The sequence below is a fragment of the Cryptotermes secundus genome, unplaced genomic scaffold (genome assembly GCF_002891405.2).
Source record: "Cryptotermes secundus unplaced genomic scaffold, Csec_1.0 scaffold605, whole genome shotgun sequence".
NCBI lineage: Eukaryota > Metazoa > Arthropoda > Insecta > Blattodea > Kalotermitidae > Cryptotermes > Cryptotermes secundus.
The window spans coordinates 451,167-469,865 of record NW_019722432.1 but is presented as its reverse complement, the minus strand read 5'-3'; the positions used below and the strand labels follow the sequence as shown (position 1 = coordinate 469,865).

Below are 18,699 nucleotides of genomic sequence, written 5' to 3'. Positions count from 1 at the left end.
ATTGGAATGCAGTATCTACATGTTGCGGTGAGAATGTTAAAGCTTGCGGCTAATAATGCCAAGGACTATCTTCCTACTTGGCCGCGCCATAGCTCAAGCGGTTAGTCGCTGGCTTCCCACCGCTGCGGCCCGGGTTCGATCCTGTGTCTGGTCAAGTGGGATTTGTGGTGGACAAAGTGGCGGTGGGGCGGGTTTTCTTCGAGTACTTCGGTTTCCCTGCCAACCTTCATTCCACCAAATTTTCCTTCATCATAATCACCCGGGGCAGGCTGCAATAGGCCAATCAATGGCCGCCGTGCCAAGTGGACACAGTTGGACTCCACCCCCCACTATGAGAATTTAAATTTAATTTTCATCTTCCTACTTCTGTTAGGGCTTTATCAAGAAGGAGCACATATCTGAGAAACGAGGAAGTCACAACGGTTTGATAGGGACACCTCACGATATGAGACCAAAAGAGGAGAGGGCAGACGCCCAAAGAGGATGATAATATAAAAAATAATACACATGAGGTTGGGAACCGGGTTCAGATGGCTCGGAGTCAGATGGTCTCGCTTATGTGAACCCATTAATGCACCTTAAGGTTTCCTTTTTTTCCCTTTGGCGCTACAGCTGAAATTTGGGCCTTGACCTACCTCCATGGAACTCTCTGTTCCATTTCGGTTTTACTAGATCATGGACATTCGGTAGCAAGTCCTCTACTTGTACACAAACGCAGAGAAACGCATATAGACACACAAACACCAAACATCCATGCCCTGAGTGGGATTCGAACCCACGATCCCGGCTTCCGAGCGAGCGAAGACAGTGCATGCTTTAGACCGCTCGGCTACCATGACCGGCAAGGGCTCCTTAAAAGCAGGAAATTAAGTTCTTTGCCGGTTGACTGACTTGAAGGTTTTCATTGAAGTTCTTACACTATTATTCAATTAGTTAGCGAGGCCGTGCCATAACTCAGGCGGTTTGTCGCGACTTCGAGCCCAGGTCAAGTCATGTGGGATTTGTAGTGGACAAAGTGGTACTTGATCAGGTTTTCCCTGTCAATTCTCATTCCATTGACTGTTCCACATTCATCATCTCTCATCCGAGGCTGGTACAATAGACCAATTAGCGGCCGACGTACCAAGTGGACTCAGTCTCACCCCACCCTAAGAAACTAAAAAAAAAAACTAATTAGTGCAGGATTTATGCTGTAGCTTTGATTTATTTGCGAAATACGAATTTTTCTTTTGACTGACGGAACTTTTATTACCTCAAGATAATGATCTTTATTTTAATTAATTCTGAAAATGTGTATCAGAGTCGCAGAATTGATGTTACCGGCTCTCACACGATATTACCCCGTGCAACGATCCGTGATTGTGGGGAGGCTGGGAAGTAAGCGTAAACGTATAATCGGGAGGGGTTAGGAATTGAGGGTGGGATGAGAAATTGGGAAACGTTCCAAATGCTATTGTGCTGTGGTTATCTCTGTGATGGCGGCTAGGCCTTGCTCTGCTGATTCGACCATTCTCGCCTCTGCTTTCCCCCTTTTAACGTCCATTACTTGCTGCATGTGCATTGCCTCCGAAATTATTTTAAAAAAATATTTTGTGATGAAAATTAAACTATGAGATTGTGGATATATGATCGTCAGTCTGCACAGTCCTGCACATCCACTGTGAAACAGTGTAACTAACCAACCAAACTAACCGATTAACTACGATTTGAGGTTCTAATGGCGATGAATATTAGGCTCATGGCATTCTCGGTTGTGACGCTCTATATACCCAACCACCTGCCGCCTGCCGCTTACGTGTCTTCCTTTATTCCCCATGGACAAATCCGCCGTTTCAAGGGCAATTACACCAATCTGTTCTCCCATAGCGCGGGTCCTAGACCTCCCTTCTATATATTGGGGACAGTTTTGCCTTCTCGGTTCATTTATTCAAGATGGAGGTAACAGTTTCCTCCAGTAGCTCGGTATCCGTTTTCCTGACCGCACGGAGGAACGTCTACAAGACTGTAATCTTAACTATTTAACTAAAATAGTTAGCGAGGTAGGCCAGGATATCTGGTTATTTGTAGTTTATTTTAGTATTGTATCAGTAACCCAGACCGTAAAGCGTATAATTATTAGATAAGAGTGAATAATGAAATAGAAAGAATGTGGAAAGAAAAGGTCGTGGCCTAATTTAAGATGCTAACCAGGTATTAACCTCAAGAGACTGAACAAAACCACGATAAACTTCAATCAGAATTGTTGTCCCCCCAGCCGACATTCGAACTGGTCACCGGAGTGCAAATCAGGAGCACTGCCTTTGGAACCAACTATCATGGTAACAACCTAATTAATTAGCTAATTATCCACGAAACTGATACAAGTAAGTTATTAGCCTCCGTCATTATTAAGGTTCTTATCTTCTATCCTGAAGATAGAGGCACGATGTTACTCCAGAATATTGATAAATATCTACCAGATCACACGGCATCATATCCAGACTACTTCTCCATATTCACCGCTGTAAGAATCTCTGATCCTACTACCTTTCGGTTTTTCTGACTGTCCGTCCATCCACCCGTCTGTCCAGCGATCCGGCAATCCAATTTAATTGTAATCGAATTTGTTCTGTCTCCTCTGTCCATCCATGTCCATTGATCCATGTAGGTTATGTAGTCTATTTTGTCTGTCTCCCTCTCTGTCCATTCTGTACGTCGTTCATTCCTTATTTATCTCATTCGTTTTATTTCTCTTCTTTCTTCACTTCTCTGTCACTGCGTATTACCTCCTTTCTTCCTTTTGAGTATCGTCAGATCCTTTTTAAGGGTCTTTCTCCCTCTCGCGGTTCCTATTCATAGTTTGTATTTCCCTGGACCGAGTTTCGTCTAATCTTCCTCTCCCGTTGATCACTGCAGCCTCGCTACATTCACTTACCCTAAAGATGGAGGCAGCATGATCCTCCGAAACGCTGATGGCCACCTCTTCTATTATCCGGGGTCACAGGCCCAGAAGACTACAGTCCTAATTGTCCGTACTTCCCAATACTGAGCAGTAAACTTCAGCAAACCGTAGAATTAGTTTCACGGGCGGTTTTTGTATTCTCCAGTTTGCTCGCCTTTTGTTCACACCGTATGGGCCATGCGAGGTTGTCTTCTGTCTGTTATTCCCTTCACTGCAGTACGCCCGTCTTGCTTCGGGAGAGAGATGGAGGGGCGTGATGTGCTTCATTGACTGTAAGGCCAAGGAAATTCAAACAGAAATCGCCTTCACACCCACAGATATATGTATGTACTTTCAGCTCTAAAGGTAAAAATGATATATATGTACGAGTATATATGTTACTATCAGAACAGAAACACCTGCCCTCCGGTGACTTGTCCCTTCTTCAGAAGAATTAGTTTTATATTATGATATACAAAATCTGCGCCTTAATTGTCCAAGCCTCCTCTTTCCTAATGTTTTTTTCCAATGGCTCTTCCAGCTCTTTGAAGACCTTGGCCTCTTATTCAGTTCTATAATCCATTTTCACAGACGGTAGGACACCTTGGACGGGTGATCAGCTCGTCGCAAAGCCTCTACCTAAACACAGGACAACAGAAACACGGCTTAAACACACACACATACCAAACATTCATGCCTTGTGTGGGATTGGAACCCACGATCCCAGCGTCCGAGCGAGCGAAGACTTAGACCGCGCGACTACTATGATCGGCCCTCGTTGCTAGTAACAAGCTTTAATGAAGAACTGAAAAAAAAAACCGAATCGCTTTCGAAAAATTTTTTCCGGATCTTAATTTTCCTTAGATTAGTTCTGAAATATACATTAGGTATCTAATTTATACTGAAACATATATAATTTTCCGCTTTTAAGAATAATTACGACTTACAAATCTTTACAGTCAATTATGTTGTATAATTCGGACTGTTCGCTAATTCAGATTAATTCGAATTTATGAGTTGCTGCAAACTCCGTCCCAAGTGCAAACAATATATATTATATGTCTTTGATCTTGTTCTCTTCTACACTACATGTTTCGGCCTCTATCGGCCATCATCAGGTGTATACTCTTAACGTTGCTGCCACATTGAACCCAGTCTAAAATTTAACATTTAAAAACACATTGTTATTTTCTTCGTATTATCAACATCTACCTCGTTGATATGTGTCTGGTATATAGATTATATTGCACGCGTCAAATTTGATTTTCCTGTAGTAGCACATATAAAATCTTTAGTTATGATTTTAAAATCCTTTAAAAATTTTTCCAAATTTAAAATTTAAAATTTAAAATTGTTAGGGTTACTCGCCCTATGTCTAAAGTGCTGCTGCGGCTAGTTCTTTCTTCCACAATGTACAGGTGTTATCTGTAATATACAAATATTCGTATTATTATTTTATGTACGTAATGTTTTCTTATGTGTGTATATTGTTATTTGTACTTACTCTATGTAGTCTTCCTGTGTGCCTGTCTTGTTCTCTTCTACACTACATGTAGTGTAGAAGAGAGCAAGATCAAAGACATATAATATATATTGTTTGCACTTGGGACGGAGTTTATATCATTTATCGTGTAGAGTGCAACAGGATGCTTAAATATAATATTGCTGCAAACTGTCCGATATAATTTTCAGCTTTTTGAAATTTTAACTTTTTATCCACGTTTCCATTAAGCGGATCCGGCCGTCTTACCTTTCAGGTACTTATAAAATTCACACCTCTTTGTTGATACAGTCGAGCTATAGTAATTTACTAAAACAGATTGAGAAGCATTGCTTTGTGTATCTTATTTGCGTTAATAAAACCTCGTGGATTGATAATGGCTTTTGTCTGAATAATAACAACAACAATTTCATAAATGTAACCTTCGGTCTTTGTACGTTTTCGAATACCTCTGCTTATCAGAATTTCAAACAATTTAAATCCTATAGGCTACTTCCATTGTGGTTTCACTGTCCTAATGAAAGTAAGTTCCTAGAAATACACAGGTTGGGCAGTTCTGTATAATAACTGTGTACCTTAACACTGAAATATTTTCAGTACTGAGAAGTGTACAATTTCAAAACGGCCATACTCATGGAACATTGGAAAAGTAAGATGTGTTTCTGTGACAGTAGAGATAGGGAGAATGAGAACTAGATTACACGGCAGTAATTAGAGGATTGTTCTTGAAGGCATGGGCAGTAGTTGGGACTATCGCCACTTGGTGCAGTCATCTGTTTCATTTTGCTTTAACATGGCCATTGCGGGCTCATCATATTGAACGTCCGATTTGGTCCAGTGTGAGTAGCTTTCATCCTCTTCTCTGGAATGATCTGAATTTTCAGAATTAACTTAATAGCTCGCCTCACGGTTTTAGAATCTTGTTAGGTTCAGGCGCAACATTAAGGGATTCCCAGAAGCATATTTAGAGAGAATGTAGTGTGGTAATTTGATACTGTACAGAATCCATGCCATTTTCTTTACCCAGTTTCTGAGCACGCTGCTTTGTTAATAAGAGGGCTGTTAACTTACGGATTGGTTTAACTAAATGAACAGTAAATGAACAGAGCAGTTGATAGTTACTCTGGGAGTGAAGAAATTTCCGGCGTTTATGTACCTGAATTGTCCATTACCATATTCACACACAAACCCATCATTGAGCCTTATCCTGAGATAGTTCTCACCAGAATAAGCAGAGGATTTTGTCGAGTCCACTGACTGAGAGAAGGATTGTAGGTTGTGTATGGTTTAATCAGACAAACCTGGCTTAGTGTCAAGTTCCCTTCCTGATGCATTGCGTATGGGCAATCAGTAAGAACTGGTTCTTTTCGCAGTGGCACCTTTTAATACGTTGAAAGGGGAAGTTCTCTACAGCAGACCGTTAGAGATGACAAGGAACACATAGATGCATGAAGAGGAATCTTGTTAGGGGCATGCGAACAGACGTCAAGATTAGCCGAGTGCATAAGCCAGGAACCTGGAATTAAAAATTAACTTGACGTGAATTGATTTGGTTCATCAAAGTCATTTGCAGCACCCTGTATGTAAGGGATATATATAATATAAGGGATAGAAAACCCTGGAGGTCAGCATTGGACAGTTTCGTTGAAACCTTACTTCGCGATACGGTACAAGAAGTCAGCATCACAGAGAAATGGCATCATTAAGAAAAAGATTAAGTTGCGCCTGTGCTTAATTCATTAAGCAGTACGCCATGAAGACACGCGCAGGAGAGGGATATAGCTTCATCAGTGGTCAGCTTCACGTCCCTACCGCTTTACCCCCAAGAAAGAGCCCCGGTACCCACTGCACAGGAGGTTGGGTGGGCCCCACAACCTATCTGGAAGCTGTGATGAGAGAAATTTTACCCCGCCGGAAATCAAACCCCAGCCGTCTCTTAGTAGCCCATCACTAGGCGCACTGAGCTGTTCCGACGCCGTCATTAAGAAATACACATAAAATTAAAACAGCCGATAGACTTACAAGGAAGCGTTACGTCATTAAGAAAAATTCTGTATTCCTTGGGTGTTTCGTGAGGAAGGAGCAAAGCAAGCGACAGATTCTGATGGAGAGCCATAACTTAGCAATACAGATAACCTATTTAATATTATTATTAGTGGGGCCACGCGGTTTAGGTGCTATGCTACAAGCCAGAAGGTCGCAGGTTAAAATCCCGGTGAGGTCATTGGATTTTTCAACTGACCAAATCCTTCAAGCCGCACTATGGCCCTGGGTTCGACTCAGCCTCTAACAGAAATGAGTACCAGGAATCTTCCTGGGGTAAAGGGTCGCTGGCGCGGAAGATTCACAACCTTACCGATTGTCTAGAAAATGTGGGAGCCTCTACGTTTCACAACCCTGTGGGCCTTCACGGTCTGTTACAGGGATAGTTTTACCTTTTTATTATTCTTAGTGGGATGTAACTGAGTCCACTTGGTACTGCGGCCACTACTGGCCTACTGTATCAGCTCCAGATGATGATGATTGTGGAGCAGTTGGTGGAATGAAGATTGGCAGGGGAAACCGAAGTACTCGGACGAAACCTGCCCCAGCACCACTTTTTCAACCAGAAATCCAACCCGGGCCGCCGCGGTTGGAAGCCGGCGACTAACCACTTGAGCTATGGCGTTGCCCTGCAGATAACCTAACTTAGAGCTATTCGTAAGTACTCGAATAATGTACACAACTTGTATTTCAGATGTCGGTGACTTTCCTTTTTTAAAGTACATTTAGTTTTTCGAAAAATAAATCTTCAACAACGTTAGCAACCCTTATGTATGTTATATAGGAGGAAATATATGCCCACTCTTATGAAAAGCTGAAGTTATTGCAGGCTTTGACGCAGAAAGTGACCAAGCTGAGACCTGTGCTTGCATATTATTTATGTGATTGTTTTCTGCTTTCAGATCGAGGATGCTATGCTCATGTTTGATAAACAAACCAACAGACATAGAGGTGAGTACAAATTCCTAACTTGTACATCCGAGCACCATTTGAAAAATTTACATACCTGTGGAACCGTGTTACTTGGCTACATATACACGCACTGCCGTGCCTCTAGTTTTGCTAGTTTCTTAGGGTGGGGTGAGACTGAGTCCACTTCGTACGTCGGCCACTAATTGGCCTATTGTACCATCCCCGGACGATAGGTGATGAATCTGGAGCAGTCGCTGGAATGAGAATTGGTAGGGGAAACCGAAGTACCCGGAGAAACTCTGCCACAGCGCCACTTTGTCCACCACAAATCCCACATGACCTGACCTTGGCTCGGAATATTCAATAGAATACCAGACGATGGATAAAGATTGAGTGTGGCTTCAATAGAATACCAGACGATGGATAAAGATTGAGTGTGGCTTCAATAGAATACCAGACGATGGATAAAGTCAATGGAATCGGTAATCCCTAGAAATTAAAAGTTTTTCTTTTTCCGCTGCGTCTAACAGAATGTCTCTACTTCGTATAAGATTTAGGGATTTAATTAACCGTCTTCCTTTTTCCCTTGTGTTCACGCTTTCACGTCACTTATTGTATTTGGATGAACATATGTAGATGTGTAGTCTCAGTCTTTCCATATACTCTGACATTTTGCTTACGTCTTGTGCACCAGGACGTGTGAAAGTTTTTGTATTCGGATTTGTGCTATGAAAATATGAAAACGGGTCGTGTTATGTGCACTATTGTGTTCCGTATAACCCAGCACAAAGTTCTATACCTGTGATATAAATATTTCACATTAGCAATAATAATAATAATAATAATAATAATAATAATAATAATAATGTGATATATCAACGCATTGCCAGGCAACGGCTCGATAAACAAACTTCTGCGCAGGCGCAATGACGTCACACTCCAACAGTACATAGATATAACGTGACTTGTTTTCTGTGTGGTCTTCGCTAAGCGGCAATTGAACTGCGTTTTCTGTGTTCTCCGAGCGGAGCCTATATATAACGAAGACCTGTTGTAGCTTAAATTAGTGAGGAGTCCAGGAGGGTTCAGCAGATGAGAGTACAAGGACGAGAATTGAGAGTGTTCTTAGTGAACTGTGATGATTGAATACAGATTAGGACAGAGGAGTACAGAGTGATTGAAGACGAAATAACAAGAAGACTTTATAGTGGTTTGAAGCGCTGGTTTAGATCCGTTGCCAGGAGACGACTAGTGGAGACTGAGAATCCTAATGCGTGTGCAACGGTGAACTGTAAAGTGTGTAAATCAGCGATAGTGCTGTATTAATTGTAATTAATAAAACTGATCATCCGAACTAGAACCCGTCATATTCGTTACGCGTACCATCCTACACATGACATTAACAAAAACAATAATAATACGAGCAAAACGTAAGACATTTCAGAGGTTCACGCACCCATTATGCTTCATATGACAAACCACATTATTAATAACTATCCCCTCCCACAACAAAGCTTTATGTTTTGGTTGTCGGCTCAAAGTTGTGATTTGTTACTGTAAAGAAGGAAAAGAAAAGAGAAATTGCATCGCTTCTGGTATAAAAATGGAGGCCGTTATTTCGTCCATTTATCTCCGCGTAACGTCTTCCTTCTGCTACCGCAAGCTTACTTCGCAGTATCAAGAAAATCTGTCGCATGTTCGGCCCATGTTGTTAGCCTTCCAGCTGAAGTACAGTGTATCGTTGCTATGTGGACTGCATCAAGAGCAGATTAACCGCAACTTTGCCTGCTGCTCTGTGTGTTTGTTAAAGTTAGTCTGTGGAGGAACGTACGTTTGGGCCCTAACTATTAAGGGAAATATTTATGCTTAAACAACAAGTAACAGAAGATTATATAAAATTGTATGATGAAATACACTGAGATTTATATTCTTTTAAATGGGAGGGAATGGAGTTGGTGAAACATTTACTACGCGTGGAGAAAGTATAAATAGTAAGTACGTGATTTTGCCGGTCATGGTAGCTGCTCTTTCTAAGACATGAGCTCTCTTCGCTCTTTGGGAAGCCGGGATCGTGGGTTCGAATCTCACTCAGAGCATGGATGTTCAGTGTTTGTATACAGGTAGAGGCCTTACGACCAGCTGATCACCCGCCCAAGGAGTCCTACCGAATGTCTAAGATCTAGTAAACAACTGGCCGCCCGACACTTTTCACACCCTCGAACCCACCCCTAGTCTGAAATTTTTCTTCTCCGCATTCAAGGTTATTCTTGCCCTTGTTCGAAGTTACGTGACACTTGCTTTACCATCATACACGTGACAGTATTAGAGAACTGTTCACAAAATCTAATCTTTTCGTTTATTTTTCTCATTCCTTTTATTGTTTTATCTCCTCTATTTTGTCATGGTTTATTTAAGGGCGCTATCAGTTCGTACCTTCGACTGATAACAATGAATGAATTAGGAAATATTTTAAGGAAGTGATGTTTGCCTGGTTATAGGGCTTAGAGAAGTGCTACGGAGACTCTCACTCAGAATATCGTCTGCCCTGTGCGTAAAAATAAGTTTATATGCGAAACCTGCAGTAACACTTTTATGAATACAGTTTAGGAACTGTTAGTTTGGAGCACTGTACCGAAAATTGGTTGGATTTGTAGTTTCAGAGCAATAGACTTATCTACTTTTCTTCATTTCCAAGAAGTTGTCGCTAGAAGCTCTGGTCTCTGAGAGGGATATGTTCCGGCTCTGTGTTTATGATGGATATGATATAAAGGATGGAAGGGCGAAAATTTAATTTCAATTTTCGCTGCTAGAAATCTCGACATATTTCTAGTCTTCATTGTCATGCTCGTAGGAGAAGGTAAAAGACAGAGACAGAGGGGAGTAGCAAACCGGGAGTCTTAAGAGGTAGAGAATGTCTCCTGGAATTTATGAGGGAAGATGAGGAGATGAGGAAGGTGCGTCACAACGTCGAGCACCGTAAAGAAGACCACATCACATCTCTTCTACAAAACATGAAGGAGCAAAAGCGCATCGGGCTGATTCAGTGCTCTCAATCGCGCGGTTCCTTTGTAAAATTGTTATGGTCTCTGTGTCTGTCATATTAGATTGTAGATCTGTTGTTGCTTAGTGGGTTTTCTCAGAGTATCTACTTTAATTTTAATATCATGTTTTATTTCCATTTATTAAGCCACTCATTTTTAAAAATTGTTTTCTTCTCTTGCGTTTGTTTCTACAGTGTAACTCAGTGACTGCATCTGGTTATAATTAAAAGTGCAAAGGAATATTAAGATTAATATAAATGTAGTCCGTGCATGTATATATACGTACATACATACACACACATACATACTTGTATATACATGCATACATACACGCATACGACCTACATACACACACATACATACCCTTTTTAATCTTTCATTCTTGACAGGTTTCGAACTAGAGACCGTCTTCAGAAGGATATGTCGATACGGGCAGGAACTACTATTACAACGTGATTGGGCAATATCAATACATACATACAGTATCATCACAATGTCATGAATATAAATCCTGATCCTTTAACTACAGCGACGTGCATGAATACATTAAAATATTTATAAATTATTACAGTTTACAAGTTTACAAGTTTACAAGTGTGGTTTAAAAAAAATTGTTAAAATTTTTAGAACCAGTTTGGTTCGTGCCCCTCTTTAAAGGAAGTTGAGTGCCTACCACCTCGTGGTACGTTGTTTGATGAATAGGACTCTTTATCATAGATTGAGGATGGGTTACGAGGAGGCGTATTTCTGAAAACTAAAAGCCTTTACTTAGCTTTAATATGGATTACAGCTTTCCACCTTCTTAATGTAATTGAATTGAGCAAAGTAGCGAGGTTTTGATACCAAGTACTGGGAGAATACGAATGCATTCTCCGCAGATTGTATATAACTTTCTGTCCTAGTGCATTAGTAGGGAGTCATTTGTCCTCCCCAGTTGTGTTTTCATAATTGGAATCGAAAAGTACCAATTTAGACTTTAGCTTCTTACACTTGGTTGGATACATCAAGCTTTATAACTGAAAAGAAAACAGAAAAAAAGTATTAATTTATTTTCCATTTTCATTTTCTTTTGAGTCGTGTAAAATAAAGTCATGTCTGTTTATGTTCACAACTAATGGGGCACACAGTAGTCTGCGTGAGAGACAAGTTTGAAAGGAAAACCAAGTTTGTAATAAGGGGATGAGGGATTGGTTGCGGAAACGGACACGATGGATGAAAATGTTCGCAGAACACCCCACTTCTCCCTGTCTCTTCTCTTATTAAAGACAATGTCGAAATTTGGGGGGGCGGATTTTTTCCCTACACCCGCTTGCTGCAGTTTCCAAATGTCACAGCTAACTGCTCTTTCAGTTCAGAAGGGTTCCTCTTGCGAGGCAGTCACTTTGTACCATAAATTCCTGAACCAAAGAATCCCTGAGATGCGTGAGATTTGGGGTTCTCGCGTCTTTGAGCGTCAGGATTGCGGTCTTCTGGGATGTAACGTCGTGAAGTTTGGTAGATATGCGCTAACGTCTCCGAGAAACTTGCTACTACGTTTTCAGAGTCCTCAAGACAGAGAAACCAGTTTCCTCAGAAATTTTTGTACATGATTCCCCGAAGGTCGTAATTTTAACGTACGTCAACATTAGCACTTCAACTGCATTAACCAACTTGCTATAGTCGCTGGCTTCCCACCGCGGCGGCCCGGGTTCGATCCTGGGTCTGGTCAAGTTGGATTTGTGGTGGACAAAATGTCGCTGGGGCGGGTTTTCTCCGAGTACTTCGGTTTCCCCTGCCAATCTTCATTCCACCAAATTCTGCATCATCATAATCACCCGGGGCAGGCTACAATAGGCCAATCAGTGGCCGCCGTGCCGAGTGGACCCAGTTGGACTCCACTCCCCACTAAGCGAATTAAATAAAAACCGACTATACTCGTAAATCAATAAAATGATGTTATTCGTAGGACATTTGTTGACTGTGCTTCAGTGACTGATGCAGAAGTTATATAGAATGAATGAGGTGGAAAGGTGATTATGAATGGTGAATAGTTACGGATTTTGACGAGGTATCCTGTCCTGTTTGAGGATATGTTCGTCGATTCTCCTGATATGACCGAGGAAAATTACTTGAAACATAATGAAAAGTAATTGGTTACTTTGACAAAGATTCGTATGTAGTAGTACCTCTTGAGTACAAATGTAAAGCTTTACCGCCACACTAACCTGCTTGTCTGAAATGACGGTACACGTGCTGTACATCCACGGTTCTGTGTCTCAATTCCGGTAGAGACTACGCAGAGAAGTAGCTTACATATGGACGTATTTTTTGTATATAATATTTTTTTTCTCTTTGCTTGTTTTGTTAACAGCTCACCAGAGGTTAGTTTACGAAGAGCCCTCGTATAATTTGCCTGTTATATACCCTGTAATTCTTGGGAAGATAGAAATACCGAAACGTTGCTGTTAGTCGCTCCGTGCTTGTGAAGAAGCCTTTTCTTTTTACTTCCTAACATCGGAATTGATATTGGTGGGAAAGCCAGAAGGAAAAAGACCACTAGGAAGACCAAGACATAGGTGGGTGAACAGTAATAAAATGGATCTTAGAGAGATAGGATGGGATGGTATGGATTGGATTGATGTGGCTCAGGGTAGGGACCAGTGGAGGGCTCTTGTGAACACTGTAATGAACCTTCGGGTTCCATAAAATTCTGGGAAATTCTTGAGTAGCTGCAGATTTGGCTTCTCCTCAAGAAGGGCTCAGCTGCATAAGTAAGTAAGTAACATTGGAATTTGTCCGGATGCTCTAGCAAGTAGATTCTCCATTAACTACCCAATTCCCCTCCCCCTATTTTCAAGCACCGTTAATATATATAGAGTGCGTCATTCCTTTGAGACACATCTGGAATGTGGGTTGCATAACTGTCCAGGAAGCTCCGTCATTGTTTATTATAATATATTATTGCGTTTCGCAGAGTTAGTGGTGACGTTTGATGAGAATTCCATGCAACTGGGATATCCTGCATGGATACATATTCCCAAAGGACCTGTCGTGTGTTATGGCGGCCATTAGCGTGACTGCAACGCCGCCCTAATTGGTTACATAGACGGACTTGCTATGAGGCTGATTACGTAGAATTAACATGATAATCGGCCGCGTGCTATTGTCCGACGGTTGCTCATAGCTCGTATGTTATTTAAGTACCCTATATCAACCCAAAAAGTTCTTTCACTGTTGGTTTATAATTGATGATAGGCTAAGGCACGTATATTCTCTATGCTAATGGGTTAATGGCCCTGAGGCAAAGGTAAAATTTTCTCTGCTCGCGATGGTTCTCGCGGGAATGTTATTTACGGAGTCGTGCCTACCGATGGATCTATACGTCACAATATGTCTGAAATGTTGCCTGAAATGAAAGTTTTAATTGATAATACACGTATTTTCGCTTTTAATATAGGTAAATTAACTAAACTGGAAGGGGACACGCTGTAGCGCAGTTGATTGAGGCACTATGCTATAAGCCGGAATGTCGCGGATTCGATTCCTGATGAGGTCATTGCATTTTTTATTTTAAATTTACCTCATCCTTCCAGCCGCATTATGGTCCTAGAGTCGACTCAGCCTTTAACAGAAACGAGTACCAGGAATCTTCATGTGGGGGGTAAAGGTAGGCTTGCGCGTAAGACTGGCAACCTTACAACCATCTGTGAGCCTATTTTCTAGAAAATGTGGGAGGCTCGACGTCTCACAGTCCCACAACTTTACCTTTTTTTTTAACTAAACTGGATATCACAAGTATAGTTAAGCCCACTCCAAATTTGTTTTAATGCCTTGAAAACACCAGTCAGAATTTAGGATATGGTGTCCGAATTAATTATTTTAATGCTGCTGTTTTCAGGAACACGTTTTCGTGTATCTGTAAAGTATGTTCAGCCAGTAGAATACCTGAAAACTGTTTAATAATTTTTAAATACAGAAGTTTTGTCTCTAGGGTTTCTGGCCGGCAACTAAAGTAAATTCCCGTTCATGGTTGTGCAGCTGCTTCCCATGGCGGATGTTCCTGGTTCTGTGTCATTTTCAGTTCTGTAATGAAATACCAATGTGTTTATCTGACCGTTCGCTTCCGATGACAAGTTCCGGATAATGTACATTATTAATAGCCCATTGTTCCTGTCACTTGTAAATGTAACTTATCCATAATTAATTGCATGCGTGACATAAGCTCATATGATGAGTATTTAAATATTCAGTTCTATCTCTAAGTAAACAAATGACTCCGTAAAACAAGATCAGTCACTTTACACTTTGAAGCCTGAAATTCAGCTAATTATTTTTTTAGATTTAGTTTATACCTCACAGAAAATGCACATAATCTCCATCACAAAGACCCATCAATTAATACTGTTCAAGAATATAACCGTTGTTTATTTTGATAAACATATCAAGCTCATAAGTAAAGTCTGTGGGAAAGATTTTGTAATGTTAAAGCAGATGGTACATGTAATAGAGATTGTGCTTTTAAGGGTTAATGGTGTTTTGGAGACATACACAATTTTAGTGATGATTGAACAAGGACCATCAATCTGTGTGCACCAGATTCCGAATGACTATTTTTGTGCTTAAAGGATGTGGTTTTTATATTCTTTAAACTGGCAAGATTTTAATTTTGCCACGACATTATTTCTAAAGTAAGAGTTATTTGAAGAAAACAGTCTTCTTGGATTTGGCACCGTGTATATGTGGTGTTAACCGACGTTTCGGAGGAACGTATCGCCTCCATCTTCAAGGTAGAAGAAAAAATATAAGAAATCTGCAAGCGAAGAGACCGTGAGAACCGGTAAAAGCAGACTGCAGACTTTTACCGGTTCTCACGGTCTCTTCGCTTGTATATTTCTTATATTTTTTCTTCTGCCCAGAAGATGGAGGCGATACGTTCCTCCGAAACGTCGGTTAACACCACATATACACGGTGCCCAGAAGACTGCTTTCTTCATAGTCACCGCCGTGAAAGCCTCAAATCTTACATAAGAGTTATTTCTTAAACACCACCCATTCAAGTTAATTGGAGCATGGAGATTGGGAATTATTTAGTTTGTTGGGTAATGCTTTGTCAGTTGAATAAGTTACATTGACAGTAATAGCAGGATGGTTTTATATAACAATCTAAACGAAACATATAAGGTAATATTCCAGTCGTACATGTAGTGACTGAGTATAATCAATCAACTATAAGTTTAGGTCAATATGGCTGCCTCCTTAGCTGACATTCGAACCCCAGCCATCTCGAATATGAAGCAGAAATACTGCAACATTCAGACATATTTACAGTAAGTGAAATTGTTTCAGAAGATGAGATTTGTAATGATATGTCTAAAGTAAGCGTGAATGTTAAATTACCTTGTGACTAAGAACCGTGCCATAGAGACATATACAGGGCATGAAGATACATTTGTTATCCTGGTTATAAGTTTGAGATTGCCTCTGCGTTACGTCAAGGAAGACCTCCGTTTGCAAGACAGTACGGCTTGCACTAAGTCACGACAGGACACGGTCTCCACCTAAGATCTTTCAGTGTCCCCCTTTCGCGTAATGAATGCTTTGTCGCGAAAATGTCTTCTGGTAACCACTCTCAATTCTGTGTGTCTCTCTCTCTTGAACTGGAGTTTCACTAAGTTCAAAGGCGATCTAACTGCACTCATTATTAGCTACTGTAAACACATTAAGTTAATGAAAATCGTTATTTATAAAGTGAAGGCAAAGGAACATAAACGTAGACCAAATTCAGACTAACATAAATATAAATTTCTGTGGCTGGTTTACTCCACAGAACGTGAAATTGTCATGCTGCCATGACTCCTGCATTCTAGAATTAAATAGAGGCATTTCTTCTGCATTATGTATAATAGTTATAGCGTCATGACTCTCTCTTTCTTTAGTTGTTCAGGTAGTGACATTTCCTCCACGCCACACATAATAGATATACGGCCATAAATTTTCATGGTCCTCCCCTCTGGATGCAATGGTTATATCGGCACGACTCTTCATAATTACGTATTGGCATAGCCTCCACAGTAGATGGAATGGTTATATCGCCATGACTCTTCATAATTACGTATTGGCATAGCCTCCACACTAGATGCAATGGTTATATCGCTATAAGTCTTCAGAATTACGTATTGGCAAAGCCTCAACACTAGATGCAATGGTTATATCGCCATGACTCTTCATAATTACGAATTGGCACAGCCTCCACACTAGATAGAATGGTTATATCGTCATGACTCTTCATAATTACATATTGGCAATGCCTCCACACTAGTTGCAATGGTTATATCGCCATGACTCTTCATAATTACGTATTGGCATAGCCTCCACACTAGATGCAATGGTTATATGGCCATAAGTCTTCATAATTACGTATTGGCAAAGCCTCCACACTAGATGCAATGGTTATATCGCCATGACTCTTCATAATTACGTATTGGCAATGCCTCCACACTAGATAGAATGGTTATATCGCCATAAGTCTTCATAATTGCGTATTGGCAAAGCCTCCACACTAGCTACAATGGTTATATCGTCATCACTCTTCATAATTACGTATTGGCATAGCCTCCACACTAGATGCAATAGTTATGTCACCGTGACTCTTCATAATTACGTATTGGCATAGCCTCCACACTAGATGCAATGGTTATATCGTCATGACTCTTCATAATTACGTATTGGCAAAGCCTCCACACTAGATGCAATGGTTATATCGCCATGACTCTTCATAATTACGTATTGGCATAGCCTCCACACTAGATGCAATGGTTATATCGCCATGACTCTTCATAATTACGTATTGGCATAGCCTCCACACTAGATGCAATGGTTATATCGCCATGACTCTTCATAATTACGTATTGGCAATGCCTCCACACTAGATAGAATGGTTATATCGCCATAAGTCTTCATAATTGCGTATTGGCAAAGCCTCCACACTAGCTACAATGGTTATATCGTCATCACTCTTCATAATTACGTATTGGCATAGCCTCCACACTAGATGCAATAGTTATGTCACCGTGACTCTTCATAATTACGTATTGGCATAGCCTCCACACTAGATGCAATGGTTATATCGTCATGACTCTTCATAATTACGTATTGGCATAGCATCCACACTAGATGCAATAGTTATATCGCCATGACTCTTCATAATTACGTATTGGCATAGCATCCGCACTAGATGCAATGGTTATATCGCCATGACTCTTCATAATTACGAATTGACATAGCCTCCACACTAGATGCAATGGTTATGTCGCCATGACTCTTCATAATTACGTTTACACATTACACATCTGAAAGCGAAAAACAATCACTTAATGACATTTACGTAAAGAACACCCATGTGTAGGAAGTTAGTGGTCATTTGATTGAAATTAAAGGATGATAGAGAGCTGAAATGACGAGTAAATTGATGTTCGGGAAGAAGTCTTCTAACACGATGTGTCCATTGCACTGTCTGCGCAATCAATTTCCATCCCTATTCTTTTTACCCCCACTTAACCACCCAATTATTTACGTATCTCCAATTCCGTCTTTCCTGTACAACAGTGAACAATGCTGGCGCGACCGCTTTAACCAATGTTGTGTTCTAGTAATTGTAATTTGGCCGTGAGGGGGTGGCTTGAATAGTTTTGACTGTTTTTCATCTCGTTCTTTGTACGATCTTTGTCTAATGGATAACGCTGACAGTGAAACCACGAGCTGACAGAAACAGCTGACAGTGTTTTTTGTTGTTGTACTTACAATATATACACAAGCTTACGTGAGCAATGTTTGTTCATTAACTCATTGTTTGGACGGGTACGGCTATATCTGAGTTCGCTCGATTTGAGGCATCCCGGCCTCTAGTACGTTACGGCAGCATTACTGTCTGCCACATCGTGCATATACAGCACTGTAATATTCGTGCCCCATTCCACAAGCTTCCAGTACCGACTGATCCAGATTATCAACCAGGCAGTCACAGGTTTTACACCGTGTGATGTCATGCAGGCTGAATTAATTCATTCTATGTATATGTAATTATGCCGGTCACGGTATTCGAGCGGTCTAAGTGATGTACTCTCTTCTCTCGCTTGGAAACCGGAATCGTGGGTTCGAATCCCACTCAGGGCATGGATGTTTAGTTTGTATGTGTGCGTTTTTCTGTGTTTGTGTACAGGTAGAGGGCTTGCGACGAGCTGATCACCAGCCCAAGGAGTCCTATCGAATGTGTAAGATCTAGAAAAACCGAAGTGAAGGGAGAA

General features: G+C 40.8%; 1 protein-coding gene across 5 annotated transcripts in view; it reads left to right on the top strand.

The window, feature by feature from the left end:
• Positions 1-18,699, top strand: part of LOC111861415 (RNA-binding protein Musashi homolog Rbp6) — a gene marked incomplete at its 5' end in the record, with an annotated part of 815,587 nt that overhangs the window by 549,507 nt on the left and 247,381 nt on the right. For all 5 annotated transcript variants that reach the window (XM_033750309.1, XM_033750308.1, XM_033750310.1 and 2 more), the window contains 1 exon segment: positions 7,367-7,415. In XM_033750309.1, the coding sequence (XP_033606200.1) occupies positions 7,367-7,415 (49 nt within the window).